Source organism: Pseudonaja textilis, chromosome 3, assembly GCF_049901715.1.
Source record: "Pseudonaja textilis isolate UNSWEBS1 chromosome 3, rPseTex1.2, whole genome shotgun sequence".
NCBI classification, from domain to species: Eukaryota; Metazoa; Chordata; class Lepidosauria; order Squamata; family Elapidae; genus Pseudonaja; species Pseudonaja textilis.
The window spans coordinates 82758924-82776193 of record NC_141992.1 but is presented as its reverse complement, the minus strand read 5'-3'; the positions used below and the strand labels follow the sequence as shown (position 1 = coordinate 82776193).

At 37.1% G+C, this 17270-nt stretch overlaps 1 protein-coding gene across 3 annotated transcripts in view; it reads right to left on the bottom strand.

Moving 5' to 3' along the window:
* Nucleotides 1-2992: 2992 nt before the first annotated feature.
* Nucleotides 2993-17270, bottom strand: part of LOC113436154 (uncharacterized) — a 72381-nt gene continuing 58103 nt past the window's right edge. For 2 of the 3 annotated variants that reach the window (XM_026700408.2, XM_026700407.2), the window contains one exon: nt 2993-3581. Coding sequence is in view for 1 of the 3 variants with exons in the window: in XM_026700407.2 (XP_026556192.2) it covers nt 3480-3581 (102 nt within the window). In the remaining 2 variants the exon portion in view is untranslated. The remainder of the gene's footprint in view (nt 3582-17270) is intronic. The other variant, XM_087930262.1, reaches the window with a different exon arrangement.

Below are 17270 nucleotides of genomic sequence, written 5' to 3'. Positions count from 1 at the left end.
TTGAATTTTAACTAGGGATACTGCAATGGTCACAAGTGTGAAAAATGGTCATAAGTCACTTTTTTCAGTCATCGTCATAACTTTGAACAGTCACTAAATGAATGGTTGTGAAGATTGCCTGCATACACAATTTGGTGCCCTTGAGCACTAATGCGCTGAAGCACTCCTCATGATGTGTGGTGCCTGGCTGATTCTGTGCTTCAGCTAGATTACATAATTTTTAGATTGTTTTAATAAGTAAATAAAAAAGCACCAAGCCTCTTGCATCATCTCTATTTACAAGAGTTCTCAGCACTATATAAGTACACAAAAGATTTACTAGGTACATATATTTCCTAGGTTGCATCAGTGGTAGTATAATCTATAGATCAAAGGGGAGGTTATAGATCCAGAGGTGTGTGTGTTACTCCCCTCTGCCTTGAATCATACTGGAACACCGTGTCTATATTTGGAGCCATTGACAATTTGAAACATGTCCATAGAACAGCATCTAAGATAATAAAGGGCTTGGATTTTTTTAAAAAACCTTATGTAGAACAGTTAGAAGCATTGGGTAAATTTATGTTTATATCTGCAGAGAGATTTGACAGCTGCCTTTAAATATCTGAACCACAGTCACGTAGAAGATGAGATGGAAGTGTTCAGAATTGTGCCACAGGCAGAAACAATGGGTTTAAATTACAAGGAAGCAAAGTAGAATTTAGTTAGGCATCAAGAAAAGTTTTCTAACAGAGCTGTTCAACAATGTAAAGTGACTTTGAATGAAATAAAGACTGCTGTTTGCTGGAGATGTTTACGTGGCCTTTGGATAGCCATCGATTGATGGTCTTTGTGGATTCCTGTCCTGGACAGGCAATTAAGAGTAGATGATGTCCAAGCTTCCTTCCAATCCTTATATTCTATTATTCCACTAGACTAGCAGATTGGCATCTACATCTGGGTTCTTCTATGCGCTACAAAGAATATGGTTGCACTACAGAATTCAGAAACAAAGATATTCCTAATAACATAAAGTACATATAGTTGCTCCAGGCAGAAGGCAAATGGGGTTGAATATCTTTGTTCTTGAAGACATGAAAATAGTGCAAGGGGGAGACCTATGGAAATACTTAATGCAATCCATTTGTTTTCGTCTTTAGTGAAGTTATAAAGGTACTAAAAAAAGTGACTCAACAACCAGTCCTCATAGTATGACTATTGCAGCAAGCCTGAGGTCACGTGATCAACATTCAGACACTTGGATAACAGATAACAGATAATCAGAGTTGGAAGGGACCTTATAGGTCATCTAGTCCAACTCCCCCCCCCCCGCCCAAGCGGGAGCCCCTATATCATTTCTGACAGATGGGAATCCAATCTCTTCTTGAAAGTCTCAAGTGATGGTGCTCCCACAATTTCCGAGGGCAAGCTGTTCCACTGGTTGATTGTTCTTCCTTTCAGAAAGTTTCTCCTTATTTCCAGGTTGAATCTCTCCGTGTTCAGTTTCTATCCATTATTCCTTGTCTGGCCTTCGGAAGCTTGACCCCTTCCTCTCTGTAACAGCCCCTCAAATATTGGAAGACTGCTATCATGTCTCCCCTGGTCCTTCTCTTCATTTAGACTAGCCAAGCCCAGTTCCTGACAATCAGCAAGATGGTTGTGGCATCCCAAAGTCACATGTAATTTTTAACCTTTCCATCCAACAAGCAAAGTCATTGAGGAAAGCTGCACTTGCTTAATGACAGTTGGCTCACTTAAGCACGGTGATTTGTTTAAACAACCGTAGCCAAAGCAGTCATAAAATTGGGCATGACTCACTTAGTGATCCCCTTGCTTAGTGATGGAAGTTTGGGTTCCATTTGTGGTTAGTAAATTGAGGACTATCTGCATGCCCATCCATCCTTACCACTTTCCTTTTTTTCCAGTAAGCTGAAGTTTTGCAAAATACTGTTGTGATTGATGTCTAGTAAGAATAGCCAAGCAGAATAAATGGGAGCCAGGAAAAGAAGTCCCATTCATTCCACTATGAAATAGTTTGTGAAAAAAAGAACAAAGCGCCTTTTCAAATTCTTTGTATCTCTAATTCTGTGATATCACAATGCACATATAATAGGGGAGGGGCTTTCATCACACTGCTTGTGCTGTTCAGCCCCCTACACTCAGATGTTGTTTGACTTTGCATCATTGTGGATTTTCTACCTCATCCAGTTACACTGACCAGCAATTGTACTGGTGGCCTCCACTTTCTCTCTGGTTTTTTTAAACGTTTATTCCCCCAAAGCAGCCTTCCATAACCTAGCACCCTTCAGCTGTATTGAGGGATGCAACATACACTCCCCAAATAGCATAAAGATTAAAAAATGTTCAAAAAAGCTGTTCCTGGTGAACATGCCTTTGGATGCCATATTTCAACTCTGTATAAACACCCTTTGTGGAGGGAAAATTCCAGGACTTTGGAACAATTCAGAACTTTGCATGATACAATTCAGGAAGAGAAATGTGTATCTATAGACCACAGCTGAATCTCCTATGCCAGCTTGCAGTATTATAGCACAATATTATCTATATATAGTTACTGTATATGCAATGCAATCATTAGCAAAATAACATTTAGGTATACAGCATGTTCACCGAAAGATCTCTAGCACTCAAGAATAATCACACCCATGCTTACTACAGCATACAATTATACTACAGAGTTGATCAGTTCTATATACTTCGTTCAAATTTGGCATTAAAGTATCAAGATCTGAATCTTGAAGTTAGAACTATAACAAAATATCAGTGGACATGGGTGCTTCTTAAGGAGCTATCACATGGAACATTGGGGGTATAGTATTTCAACTACAAGATCCCTAATCTAATTCTCCCCTGGTCCAAAAAAGTTGCAGTATAGCCATTGTTAATATCTGAAAACTCGTAGCAAGTATTTTTTCACAAACTGCCTTGATAAGTACCTGTTCCGTACCTGTTCCTCACAACAGTTTTGATTAAAATGAATCTTCCCAGAACATTGGTTTGAACTTGTTTATTGACAAGAAAATGGATTGCAATTGTGTTAATTTATGGTTCTAAACTCATTTGGTTACCTCCATGCAGAAAAAAGAGTAGCTAAACAAAATATTAATCAGACATTAATATTAATTAACTACATTAATTTTCATTACCATGCCAGTTCCAAACTCCAAATTGTCTCACATATGGCCAAAACCAACAGGGCTCCAACTGAGTTAAGTTTAGCCATGACTTTTTAAAAATTCAGTTCTAGTTAGGCTCAAGAGTAATTTACAACTTCCCAAAATGTCCTTTAGTGAGAGCTTGGAAATGGGAACATTCCAGACAGTAGCCTAATAATTGGTTAATATGGAAAGATAGGTTTGTGCAAAAAGTACTTAAGTTGCGTTAACTATGAATGCATTAAGTAAATAGCAGAGACAAGCTTGGGGGAATCCAGAAGTCATCGTGTTCTCAGCCACTCTATTCTGTAACCACTCCATGGGTTATCCCTTCCATAATGGATAAGTTAGATAGACCAACTTTCTATTGTCGTTCATGGAGTCAAGCAATTCCATATCTTCTTTTGCAAGCCTAAAATCAAAGACCTGGAAATCAATAATGAAAGAATAAATTCAATGCATTATATTAAATGGTTTTTTTTACAATCAATCCACTGCACAATCAATTTTTCTTCTGCATATAAACTAGTATTACTTGTATTGGAGAGATAGGTGTTTTTCCTTCAAGCTTGGATATAGAAGTCTATGAGGAAAATTGCTGCTGTTCCTGGTAGGTAGACCTATCATACTTTCATCTCCAGCAAATAGATTCCCCTCCCCCCTCCTTTGTACTGTTTCAAAAACCTGCAAAATGAATTTGATCAGAGATCATAGCAAGATGAAAGAACTGTTCATTTCTGAGGAAGCAAAACTTTACATAGTTTTTCAAGTGTCTTAAAAGGCTGTCATGTCCAAAATTCAGTGGTCAGAAACCCTGACTGCCCATTAGAAGAAACACTCAAATTTACTTAAAATACACTTTTGTTTAGGCATTATGAGAGCTTAAATAATATTTCAAGTTATAAAGCATCATTGAACCCCATTGGTATACTACCCTTTTCATATTGTCACTATTATGGTATTTTTATATTTGAAAGGTATCAAATACAGTATGTAAAATGAAATAAATTCATTTATTACAGAAGACAGGTTTTCCAAATATATTGCTGTTATATTAATTGAATCTGACAGTTTTCTGTAAAAACAAAAGAAACAGAAATTCTTAGAAGGAAAAATCATTCAAGTAAATGTTTTGTCCTAATTAAACTCTTCTGTAAGAGCTGGCTGTTAAACAGATTTCTCTCTGGTCCTGAACAGTAGTTCATCAAATGGGAAACAGAGCCTTAAAAATAAGATAAAAGAACTGAAACTAAATGTCCATCAATCTTTCAAATAAAATGGCAGAGAAACGACTATTCAAAACAAAAGAGAATAGTTCCAAAAATGTTCCATTAAAAAAGGATACATGATAAAAATGGATGAAATGACAAGTTGTGCCAGCTGAATGCAACTTTTACCATCTGAAATCTTCCAAGATATTGTGATTCAGATGCAAACATTACATCAAAGAAATCTTATGTTTTTCTGTTAATCTTGCCAAGGTGGCATGTAGCCAGCTGATACTTCCAACTTCTCCCTTCAACCAGGGATGGGATTCAAATTTTTAACAACCGGTTCTGTGGGCATGGCTTAGGTGGTAGGCGTGGCTTGGTGGTCATGTGACTGGGTGGACATGGCTTGGTGGTCATGTTATTGGCTGGATGTGGCCAACTCAACATCACTCACATCGAGGCATGCATCTCCTTGCCTGGCCTTTCATGACTGTGGGGATGCTGCAATAATCGTAAGTGTGAAAAATGGTCATAAGTCACTTTTTTCAGTACCATTGTAACTTTGAATGGTCACTCCACACAAGCAAAGTACCGGCAAAGGAGGGGAAAAACTCCAGAGAAGTTCCTGAGACAGGAAGTCTAGTCCTACCAAGAAAGTAATAAGGGTTAACGGAGAGGCAGTTTCTGTAAGCAACATCAGAATGTTTCCTTCCTGCCTTCTTTACAGGATTAGGCCAGTAATTTCTTCTAACAACTGGTTAACAACTGAACTGCTTAGAATGTTAACAACCTGTTCTAGCAAATAGGTGCGAACTGGTAGAATCCCACCCCTGCCTTCAACTCAAATTGCATCATCTGAATATTGTTTTTTCAAATAGCTTATTAGGGATTGACACTTAATTCTCTGCCTTCTTAAATAACCTCTGCTTACAATCCAAATGAAGCAGTATGAAAATGGAATAAAAGCAAGGCATCTTCAAAACTAAAAGGCTGCAATTTGCTTTTAAAATCACAAAAACAAATGAAGCCTCTGCCATAGAAGATTATTTCAATATAAGTTTATGGCAGCAAAATTGTTATATGCACCAAGAGGGAAGGTTTCAATACTACCCACTGAGGAGGAATAGTTTGTGGAATTGACAGATCTTTCTGAGATGGATAAACTAACTTCTTTAATTAGAGAAAAGGCACTATTTACATTTACTAGAAACTTCTTAGGCAATTTTGCATTAAAATGAAAAAATGAACTTGTGATTTATGGTTTTGATTATTAGACATGATAGATTATAGAAAGAAGGGTATTATAACTTTAGAGAGGTTAAAATATAATTGTAATAACTGCTGTGAAGAATATTGGAAGCTGCTGCTTTGTATCTTTTTCCTTTCCTACTTTTCTTTATTTTTTTTCTTTTCTTGCACTTTTTGATTTCTCTTCTTTCTTTTTTTCTTTTCTTTATTTTATATTTGTATTAGTTTGTATCTTTTGGAAAAGTTTTAACAATTTTACACAGACACACGTATGTACAAGTGAAGCCCCCCCATACTACTGATGCATGAAAATAAAGTGTTCAAAATCTAATCACTAATTCCAATGTATCTGTTTTGAATGAGCTCTCCCAAACTAGTGATACTGGTGCAAATAGTTATCCTTCAAAATCCTTTCAGATTTAGAGCCTTTTGAGGGGACTTTTGATGAATGCCAGATACCTGTTTTAATTTTCCAAATGAGATATCGAAATAGAAAAGATACTCCTGTAAGGGAAAGATGAAGGAAGGTTTCCTCAGATATTTCACACAACTCTAACAGAGATTTAAGGGAATAAATTCAATTTTTCCCTTAGAAGTACTGAATTTTTCAGAAGCCTGAGAAGCATATTTCAAGAATCTGATTTTTCCAAAGCAGTTGCCTTCATTGGAGCCTTCCAAAGTGAAGTAGGAATCATCTGAAAATAAAACATGCTCATTCTTAGCAGATAATACAAAACGTTTTGACCACGGGCAGGCTTTGTTTATACATCCACAAAAGAATTTTCATCCAGGAACAGAGCTTTCGAAAAAGAGTTGTCACTAGCTTTCCTGTCAACGTAACATCACTGTACCACTTTAAAAGGAAACAGACTGGTATTTACCAGAGCATATCAGGCCAGTAACACATATATTTTGACTCTGAGGGCTTCTGAACTTATAATTACTGCAGCCTGTTTACTGCCTATATAGTGGTGACATAATTATCTTTTAGCCTCAGTTGTGGGCTAGGAAAGGGGCAGGAGCATCTTCAATTCTCTGCAATCATATGTGAGCTTGGTTAGAAATCCCTTACGTGTGCATTTTAAAGCCACCATTGGTTTTATTTTACTTTTTTTGTTCAACCAAGGGGTCTGAGCTACATTTCATCAAGATGTGGATGGAGGAGTGGGAGATACAACAAAGATGGAGGTGGGAAAAAAACAGGCCACCTAAAAATAAGGAGAAAATTAAGATCCAAATGGGAACAGAAAACTTTGGGTAGACAGAGGGCCACATTCTTTCCATTCACTTTTAAAAACTGATTTTGCTCTTCTTTAAAAAACATTGCCATTACTGCTCTAGCTAAAATTTGTGACATTTTCAGTATTCAGAGAAGCCAGCCTTCTCACCAAATTTCAGGGCTCTGCATAATTATTTCTGTTCCAAGTATCATGATTAAAATGCAATCAATCTTCTAGTTTCTCTATGTGCAAAGCCTAAGAAGAGCCCTATGTATGCATTAATTATGTTCAGCTGATTTATTTAATAGTGCTTCATTTAGATGGAAATAAACAAGTAAAAAATGGAGCTAAACCAAGGAACTGAAAGAAAAACTCCCAAAAAAACTTCTGGTTCAAAACTGTGGGCATCCCAAAGCTCTTCTCCTGAAACTGGAAAAGCTGCAAACCAAGCTTAACTACTTTTCCGTGTGTATCAGTGTTACATCCACAAGAAAGGAGAGTGCTGCTCCACTCACTATTTTGTCTGCTTTGATCCCTCTGTGGATGTCACTGAATTGGAATTTGATTTTGGAAAAAAATATTATTCCCAAATTCATAGGAACTAGGTCTGATGGATTCACTTCTTGATTCCCTTCCCTTGAAAATTATGTTGATCCTGCTGCCATAGGTGGTTAAAAAAGACCAGGCTTTGGTCAAAAGTTGGTTACTATTTCTTGTATTTTCATATGCTTTCGAGTAAAATCAAACATCCTAGAGAAAAAGGAACCATATTATGTTTTTATATTGAGTTTTCTAAAAAATAGGGAGATATATATATATATGTATATGTATATGTATATGTGTGTGTGTGTGTGTGTTTTCTTAAGTTTTCGCGGGTATTTATATGTATGGCATTCAGCTTTGTTTGGGTATTTTCCCACATCATTATAGTTGTGCTTTTAAAGTTGTAGCAATGTTTCGGCAGAATCTCATCTGCCATCATCAGGCTTCTGTATAGTGTTCGTCTGTGAGTCAGACTTTGAAACATTTGAAACAGCTGTGAAAGTCTGACTCACAGATGAACACAATATAGAAGCCTGATGATGGCAGATGAGATTCTGCCGAAACGTTGCTACAACTTTAAAAGCACAACTATAATGACATGGGAAAATACCCGAACAAAGCTGAATACCATACATGTAAGTACCCGCGAAAACTTAAGAATATATATGTGTGTGTGTGTGTGTGTGTGTATGTATACGTATATGTATGGTATTTAGGTTTCTTTGGGTATTTTCCCACGTCTTAATATTTGTGCTTTTATTATAGCGATGTTTCGGCAGAATCTCATCTGTCATCCTCAGGTTTGTGTATTGGGTTCTTTTTAATCTTGTGTGTCAGGCTTAGCAGCCATTTTATATATACACAGACGAACACAATACAGAAGCCTGATGAAGGCAGATGAGATTCTGCCGAAACGTTGCTACAACTTTAAAAGCATAACTACAAGGACGTGGGAAAATACCCAAACAAAGCTGAATACCATACATACATACATACATACATACATACATACATATGTATACACACACACTCACACACATATATACATACATACATGTATATAGCTGCTGTGCTACAATTAGAAAGATCCAGGCCACCCAAACCCTTTCAAATAATTCCCTTTGCACTTGCCAGGATACACCCCCAAATACCCTGCCTTTGACAGGGATGATAAATATGGGATGTTCTCATCCAACCCAAGAAAGAAATATGCCATTTACCACTGATGATTGTAATTATCACTCGGAAGATAGGCTCTTAGAAAATTTATCCCGTCCAAAAGACTGGAGGATTGACAGATCTAATTTTAAGTTGGTTGTGGGAAGGGGACGTAATTTGAATCAGAATGTAATTTTTGGCACTAAAGCATCAATATTATAAAAACACTCACCATTCACTCATAATCTGACTTTTCCATCCCCAGAAAACCTCAAAGTCTCTTCATATTATAATAAAAAAACCTGGTTTATCTTATAATCAGAAGCTGAAGAACTATTATGGAAATAAATAATGGGCATTGGGCAATATAAATTAAGTCTAGCTCCACTCTTAATAGCTCCAACAGAACAAACTAAACAGCCTGCAATCTGAGGAATATGAAAAGGAAGATAACTTTGTTGTTCACTGTAGATGAATTTGCCAATTGAAAAATGCTGTTTTTAGAAGCCCAGTCATGGTAGAAACCAGCAGTATGAATGGAAGTCTGTACCAAATCAACACAAAATATTTTATAATAGTCCTGTAGAATTTTCTGCCAAAAATGTATCATGATAATCAGCTCACTAATATCATAAAACAATATGTCCATAAATAGAATAACAAAAGCCAACGTCCACATTTTGGAAAGCAAAGCTTCATACCTGGAAGATCTAAGTTGAAAAATTTAGATTCAAAGAAAAGAGCACCCTAAGGTCCAAAGTACACAAATGACTGAATTGTCAACTACTCCTATGAGATACTGAATAATAGCTTTCATACTCTATCTGTCTCTCAGGAATATTAAAGGGGCCCCTGAGAAGGAGTGAGCATCCTAAATTACTTTTTGTGGCACCCCTATCTTTGGGATTTTACCACAATATTTTTCAGATATCCACTTCCTGGGAGTCTCTAAATGTCTTTGCCAAATAGTAGAACAATGAAATAAAAGTCAGGGGCTTCAGGTCTTCAAAAAACTGTGCAAAATGAAACTCTTCAATGCTAAGCAAGCATGCAGCAGAAAATATGAGATGAACACATTAAAAATATTAATGCATTTTATTTAGTTCATGGTTGTCCAAACTTTTAGCTTGCCTGAGCCCCATTGAGTGCAGACGAATTGTCTTGGGCTGTGTATAAAATATACAATATAGTTAATTATATAAATAACAAACTTCCTTTTTGAAAATATTTTTATTATCTTGTGTGATGACATTACTAGTTGTCTAGGACCGCATATGGCCTGCGGGTCAGACACGCCTGATTTAGATGGTATGGAATATTTCAGTCATGTTAATTGCTCTAATGAAAATAGATTCCCCAAATGTAAACATGCTTGCCGCCTATGAAAGTTTACTCAAATGCGTGTCATTTGTTTTATTTATATCAACATTTGAAGGCTATAAACAGATATACATAAAATTACAGCTTTTGTAAGTAGCCCCAGGATAAATATCAACCCACATTTGAAGCATGTATGGCTAGAATGAAGCTGAAATTGATTTTATATGGGAATAATATGTGTATGTACATTTATGTCATATTAATAAAATAATCTAAACCAGTAAATGATATTCTGTTAACAGAAAACATGGTGGGGCTCATTTTTAATCTGCATATTTAGAACTGTCTTTTAAAACAGCTAGCTCCCTTGACAGTATATTTTTGCTTCTAACACAATTGGGATTTCATACTGCTCATGCGTATCTTGAACAGCAGCACCATATGAAACTCCTAACAGAGGTACGGAACTCTGTGTTCTTCCTCTTTTATTTGTTTAACACACTCTTTCAGATTACTTAGAATAGTGATTAGCAATTTGGCATCCTCCAGATGTTTTGAATTACTAAACCTATAGTCCCCAACCACTGCTCATGCTGAGTGGTTTTTATGAGAATGGTAATTAAAAAATGGTGGGCATCAAGTTTTCCAAGGAACAAAACACATCATAAGATGTATTCAAATGAAGGTTAAATAGCCATCTGTCTGATAGCAATAGCAGCAACAGCACTTAGATTTATATACTGCTTCACAGTGCTTTACAGCCCTCTCTAAGCAGTTTACAGAGTCAGCATATTGCTCCCAACAATTTGGGTCCTCATTTTACCAACCTCAGAAGGACGGAAGGCTGAGTCAACCTTGAGATGGTCAGAATCGAATTCCTGGCAGGAAATAGTGAGTTAGCCTGCAATACTGCATTCTAACCACTACGCCACTGCAGCTCCTGCGCCACCAAGGGATGCTTGAAAATTGAATTTTGAATTCGAAACTTGTATGTATATATTTAGTTACATATGAGTATATAAATCAGAGTTCCTGCATTGAAGATTAACAGAGATGATTTAAATAGCATTTGGCAACTTCATACAGATAAGACTATAATTGAGCCTGGGATGGTATATGTAAGTCTACATTTGTAAATCAAGTGACTAATGTGAATGGACTCGATTTTACAAGTGTTTTTACAATGGTTGTTAAACAAATCACTGTAGTCATTAAGCAAATCTTGTGGCTGTAAATCTGAAACCAGCTTATCCAATGAATATTTTTGCTGCAAAATAGCAAAAAAAAGTCACAAAATACGATCACATGACTGCAGATAGCTGCAAGCGATCCTATATGTGAACCAATTGCAAAGCAGCCAAAATGTGATTACATGACCATAAGGTTGATAATAATCATAGCTTCAAGACCAAGTTTAAGTACTTTTTTCCCAGGTCTGTCACAATTCTGAGAAGTTTTAAGAAACTGGTCATATATTGAGAACTACCTGTAATTCAATAGCTTACAGTAATTTTAAAATGTAATTAAATTCAAAAGAAATAATGATAAGTTCAATGAATCTAATATTCTGTTCCTTCACTCAGATTAAAAGTTAGGATCAGGTTGCATGCTTGAGTAGATGTTGGAAACTTTTATGCAATGGGGAGTGGGGAGGCTCTAGGTTGGGCATCTTTGCTTTATAAGGTGGGGAACTATGGCCCCTTTATGACTTGTGGACTTCAGCTCCTAGAATTCCTGAGCCAGCCATGCTGTCTCAAGAATTCTGGAAGTTGAAGTCCAAAGGTCATAAAAAGGCCATGGTTCCCCCACCACGGCTCTATGGGATAGAAAACAGCTTCTCAGATAAACATTCCAAATGAATTGACTGTAACATTTCAACTTTCTAATACCTACTCCAAAGTTGATAAAATGAAATAACTCTAGATTTCATTTTGTGCCCTTAAGGCCTCTCACCCACTTCTGCAAGAGATCAACCTACCAATTCTGCTACAAAAGAACTTGTTTCATAGGGGATGCCTATATGTTTATGCATTAAGTAGGTTTACTCACAATAAATATATAGAGGCAACATTTGTTCTGTGAACAAAATGGAACCTAGGAAGAAGAAATAGTTAAGCACAACTGTTACTTTCAGTAACTGAAGGGAAGTGTACTAGTAAAGGAGCCTCTCACATAATTTCCTTGCTGAATTAGCTTATATAGGTACACAAACATGCCACATTTATTTCCCTCCCTAAAATTTACTTAATGCTGGCCTGAAACACAAAAGCAACAATGTAGAGTAGCTGCATCACATGTTAAGTTGCAACAGCAGAGATGGGATCTTTAATTAGGTAAATACCTAAACTTGAAAAATATGCTCATATTCTGACTCCATCAGTTAATATCTTCTGAGATAACAGGGCCAGGGTTCCACAGATCATGCATGCATTTAGAAATCTGAATTCAAACCCGGCATATTGGAAGTGTAAAAAGGCACAAGGCACTTTCTACTACATGTGATGGTCCTGCCCTGAAGCCCAAAAATACTGGTCTAAAATTAGGCACTGGTTACAAGAAATAGTAAAAGAACAAATAGAATTTGAACCTGAGTTATTCATGTTAGGAATATTTAAAAAGAAAAAGATTAAATATATTTTATTCCACTTATTAACTGTGGCAAGAATAACATATGCACAATATTGGAAGCATAATAACACTCCTTCTGGGGAATTGGTAATTCAAAAAATCTTGGACTGTGCCAAAATGGATAGACTGACTCTAAAATTAAAAGATAAAGAAGAGTTGGAATATCATGAAATTTGGGATATGTGGTATAATTGGCTGGAAAATAGGAAATAAAGGAAGTTAAGATAACTATAGATAAACGTATATAATTGTATAGTATAGTATAATATAATTGTATAGTATCATACTGTATATTAATATAGTACGATATCTACAAGAGATGGATATGTATAATGATGCTACAGTTCTGTTAATGTCATGATCAATTTTGTTTTTTAAAGTGTACAAGAACAATAAAATTTATTTTAAAAAAAGAAATCTGAATTCATATATACTGGTTTGTTGTGCAAAATTTCAATGCTGCCACAGAATATGGCGGCTATATAAACAGCATCTCCATAGTCACTCTCCAAAGAGAATCAATCACTCTCCATGTCACATGTTTATTGGTTCATTTAATTTTTATATTATAACAATTAAAAGACACTTGTCAGCCCACAATATAGTTCACAAGTTATATAAGGCTCAGACAGTGGGGTAATGTGTTCCTTATTCAACAATCAAACTGCTGGATTATGTGTCAACTGTAGGTTACAAGCTCCATGTAAATGATACTATAGTAATCCATTTGGTTAACAATGAAAGTGTGAGTTATGACTGGGAACTTCTTTTACCACTCCAGATAGGCAGCAACTGGTACACCAACTGGAATGGGACAAACCTCTATTTAACCATCGAGCAATAACTGTGCAAAGAAGAATATCAAGTCAAAGAGTTGGTTTCTTGGGGCAGTACTATCCCTTTCACCAGGGGTATCAAACTCACAGCCCGCAGGCCCGATACGTCACATGCTGGCCCTGCCCTGCCCGGTTTAGTGAAGGGGAAAAAAGTCCCGATAAGTCACATGATGCCACTGTGACGTGAGTTTGACACCCCTACCTTTCACTGCTGACAGTAAATCCAGTTTGCTGAAACCTGACTGAAAGGAATCCAATAATCCATTTCTTCTAGAACATTCAACTGTTGTGTCTCTTCCAAAAGGAGAAGGCTGGAGACTTTGACCCTAATTGTCAAGTAGGGCTAGACCCAAGGGAGAAAAACTCTTAAGGAAAGGACATGCCATAACCCCTTTCAAGATAAATATCTCTCTATATCTAGAAACTCAAAATGTAGATAGTGTACACAGATTTTAAGTAATTTTATTTGTCAACAGCTAATTGCTCTATACTTGAGTGTATAATCTTCACTATCTTAGCCAGTGCTGCATCCTCCTTTATAAAAGCTGACCAGCTGCCTATTTTTTAAAAAAATTTATTAGCGATGGAGTACCTAGAAAAGTCCCATTCTACAGAGTCACTCTATAAACTATAATCTTTGTTCAGGCAGTGAAAAGTAACCTGCTTTTCTGGATGATTGGTATAAGGTAAGTAATCCAAGAACGTTGGGTTTCTTGGGGGGGCCAATCCTGACCATAAATTACCATGTTTCTTGGTCTGTTTTGCACACTGTTGTATTTAAACGAATGATTTAAGTGAGTCCAAACTAAGCCTGCAATCACATAATGGTTCTGCTTGGCATAGAATGAGGGGAATTCGCAACTATCGCTTATTGGTTAAAACAACGTGGTTAAACAGCCTAGCTCAATATTATGCATAAATGTAATATGAAGATTAATTTAAGATACACTGAAAGAGAAAGCGGGGGGTTGAGAAATGAATTTAATCCTACAGTTCTCGCTTAAAACATGAATACATATATATCTCAAGAAACAATCTTGAACTTTCTTTGAAATGCTGACAGAATATTCTGGAAAGTGTAATGGGGGGGCGGGGGGAGAGTCTCTGAAGTCTGTAGTAAAAAAGCTTCAGGGACAAACAATACCAACCCACTGCAAGCTGGGTGTTGATAAAAAGCAAGGAACATGTTTTTTTGTGATACGACTAAAACAGCACAGCAGTGGGAAAACTGCTCCAGGAAGTCCTAAAACAATATAAATCACAGTCAGACGTTCCATACTCTTCTGGATACAGGAACTCCTAAAATATCAGGCCAATGTGACTACTTACCAAATACCAAGTTGATAATCGAATAGAGCTTTCTAAAAGTCAATTGCATTATAAGCCACTATTAATTTATGCTTTTAAATAAGGTTCCAAGAGCACTACCATATTTGACCCCAAATCCACATTGAGTAAAAGCTTTTAGTGAAACTTGAAACACAGTTAATCATGATGTTCAGAGGTTTTCTCTCAAGATGCCCCCAAATATGTATGTATGTATATATTAGATTTCATGCATAAACAACTCATGAGGTAAAGTGGTTGTAGACATGGAGTCATATGAATTCATGGAATCTTAGTTCCAATACACCTGGAGGATTTGCTGAAGGCTGAGAAGGTTGAAGTTTTATGACAGAATAAACAAGTATAACTGTATATGCAAATATATCTAATGACAGTCTATATATTCAGGTGAAATAGCTGTAACCAATTAGGAAAAAGGCCTGCTAAGATAGATATGATACTAATAGCAAGTTCTCTGGTGCCTCTTAATATTTGCCTGCCTGCTTCAACCCCTCCTTCCTCCTGTTGCACTTTTTCATTCCTCCTGAACATTGTACGCCTGCATGTACGTGTTTCATATCATATACTGGTACACATCCCTTTTCTTTTTTCTTTTTAACTCTAAATTCTGGAATTGAAAAAAAATCACAAGAACTGAATGATAGATAACTGGAGTTTTTTGTCAAAAGATATTTGTGAGGCACCCGTAGAGACTTATCGAATCTAAAATGTAAAAAATATTGGAGCTATCACTTAGTTCTATAATATGCATATTATAGAACTAAGTGCATTTCCTGCTGAATCCTCTGGATTCGTAAGTCATAAACCATGGGAAAGGATTAGTTTACTCTTCTTTGACAACCTAGATTCAGTCTATAATGTTACTGTGTTGTTTAGACATTGAAGGAATATAGATATACTTATTATTGCTGAGATACTGCAAAAAAGTAAAGCAATAAAATGGCCTGGCTCAAACGAAATGCAAAGTGATACCTTTGGATTCATAGAGTTTCGACACGTAACAGATTCTAGACCAAGACTCTTCAAGAAATAATTTAGATTATGAATATTCAGTATAAATCTAAGACTGCTATCTTTCTTGGGATTGGTAAAATATATTTCCATTTCTAGAAAACATTTTCAATTGACACTTTTTATCGAGAAGGGAGGGAAAGGGAGAGACCTTCTGGCATAATTCTTAAAGTAACCTAAACCAGTATGGTAGTCCAATGCAGAGCTAGCTCAAAATTAAATAAAGAAAGAATACAATTTAAGATCTCAGAGGGCATTAGTTATGGATGCCCACACACCTTGAATGCAGCTTGGTCAACAGCAATAGCACTTAGGCTTATATAGTGCTTCACAGTACTTTACAGCCCTAAGTGGTTTGCAGAGTCAACCACTTAGAGCAGAGGTGTCAAACTGGCGGCCTGAAGGCTGGATGCGTCATGTGCAGGCCACGCTCACTCTGGCTCCGCAAAGGCAAAAAACATTGCGATATGTCACCATACGTCATGTGACGTGATTGAGTTTGACACCCGTGACTTAGAGTATATATGTTAGAAAACCTAGTTGCCAGTGAACAAGGAAAAAGTGAGACCAATGTTAATTGCAAGAAGGGACAAAGTAGGGTTTGCTGTTTGCTCTGAACCATGTCCAGGGAGTCATCAATCATAATACTAAATAAGTCACTTTCCCAAATAAAAACCCTACATTCTACTCTTCATTTCCAGTCAGGAGTGAAGCCAAGGTGTGACAAAGAGCAATGGAGAACATTATTATCCAGGCTACTGATTCAGTATCATGACAAACTGTTTTTGCTTAGCTTTTATCTAGAAAAAAATGAATTATCTTCTGCTTGTTGTCTGGCAAGTAAGATATGAAACAGGGGTGCTTCAGTGGTGGGATTCTACCGGTTCGGACCTGCGCAGTTTGGAGAACCAGTAAACCGTGACCCTGGATGGCCCCGCCCCTCTTTGCCTGCCACTTCCCTCCCATTCAGCCCTTATCGCGCATGCACATCCCGCACATCCACAACATTGCTGACTGCGTTCTCCCCCGCCCAGTCACTCAAGGTATTTATTTTTTCTGCCCTCCCTACAATCAGCTGTTCCAATGATCAGCTGTGCTGGAATCCCCCTTGCTGTCTTACTGCTTTGCCCAGGTGGTTTCCCTGAGGCCCAGGAGGCAAAAGGGGGCACTGGGGCAGATGCTATGCGCCCCCCCCGCGCTCCATTTTTTGTCTTCCTGGGCCCCCCGGAAGCCTTCTGGGAGCAAAATCGCTCCCCCAGGAGGCTTCCCTGAGGCCCAGAAGGCAAAAAAATGGGGGGGGGGTTGCTGTTAAAAAAAGAAGCCACGCCCACACAGTCACATGGCCACATCCACCTAGCCATACCCATCTAGCCATGCCCACAGAACAGGTTGTTAAAAAATTTGAATCCCGCCCCTGGGGTGCTGAATAAAAATGAACGTATTTCATTAAACATTTCTTATATTGGGATATATATGGAAAATAATCCAAGAATACAGCTTGATAGTTCAACTTTTCTGTTTATCCATGGCCACAGAATGTTGTTGGCCACATGAACTGGTCAGAGATCCCTTCACTCTGACAGAATTAGCAGA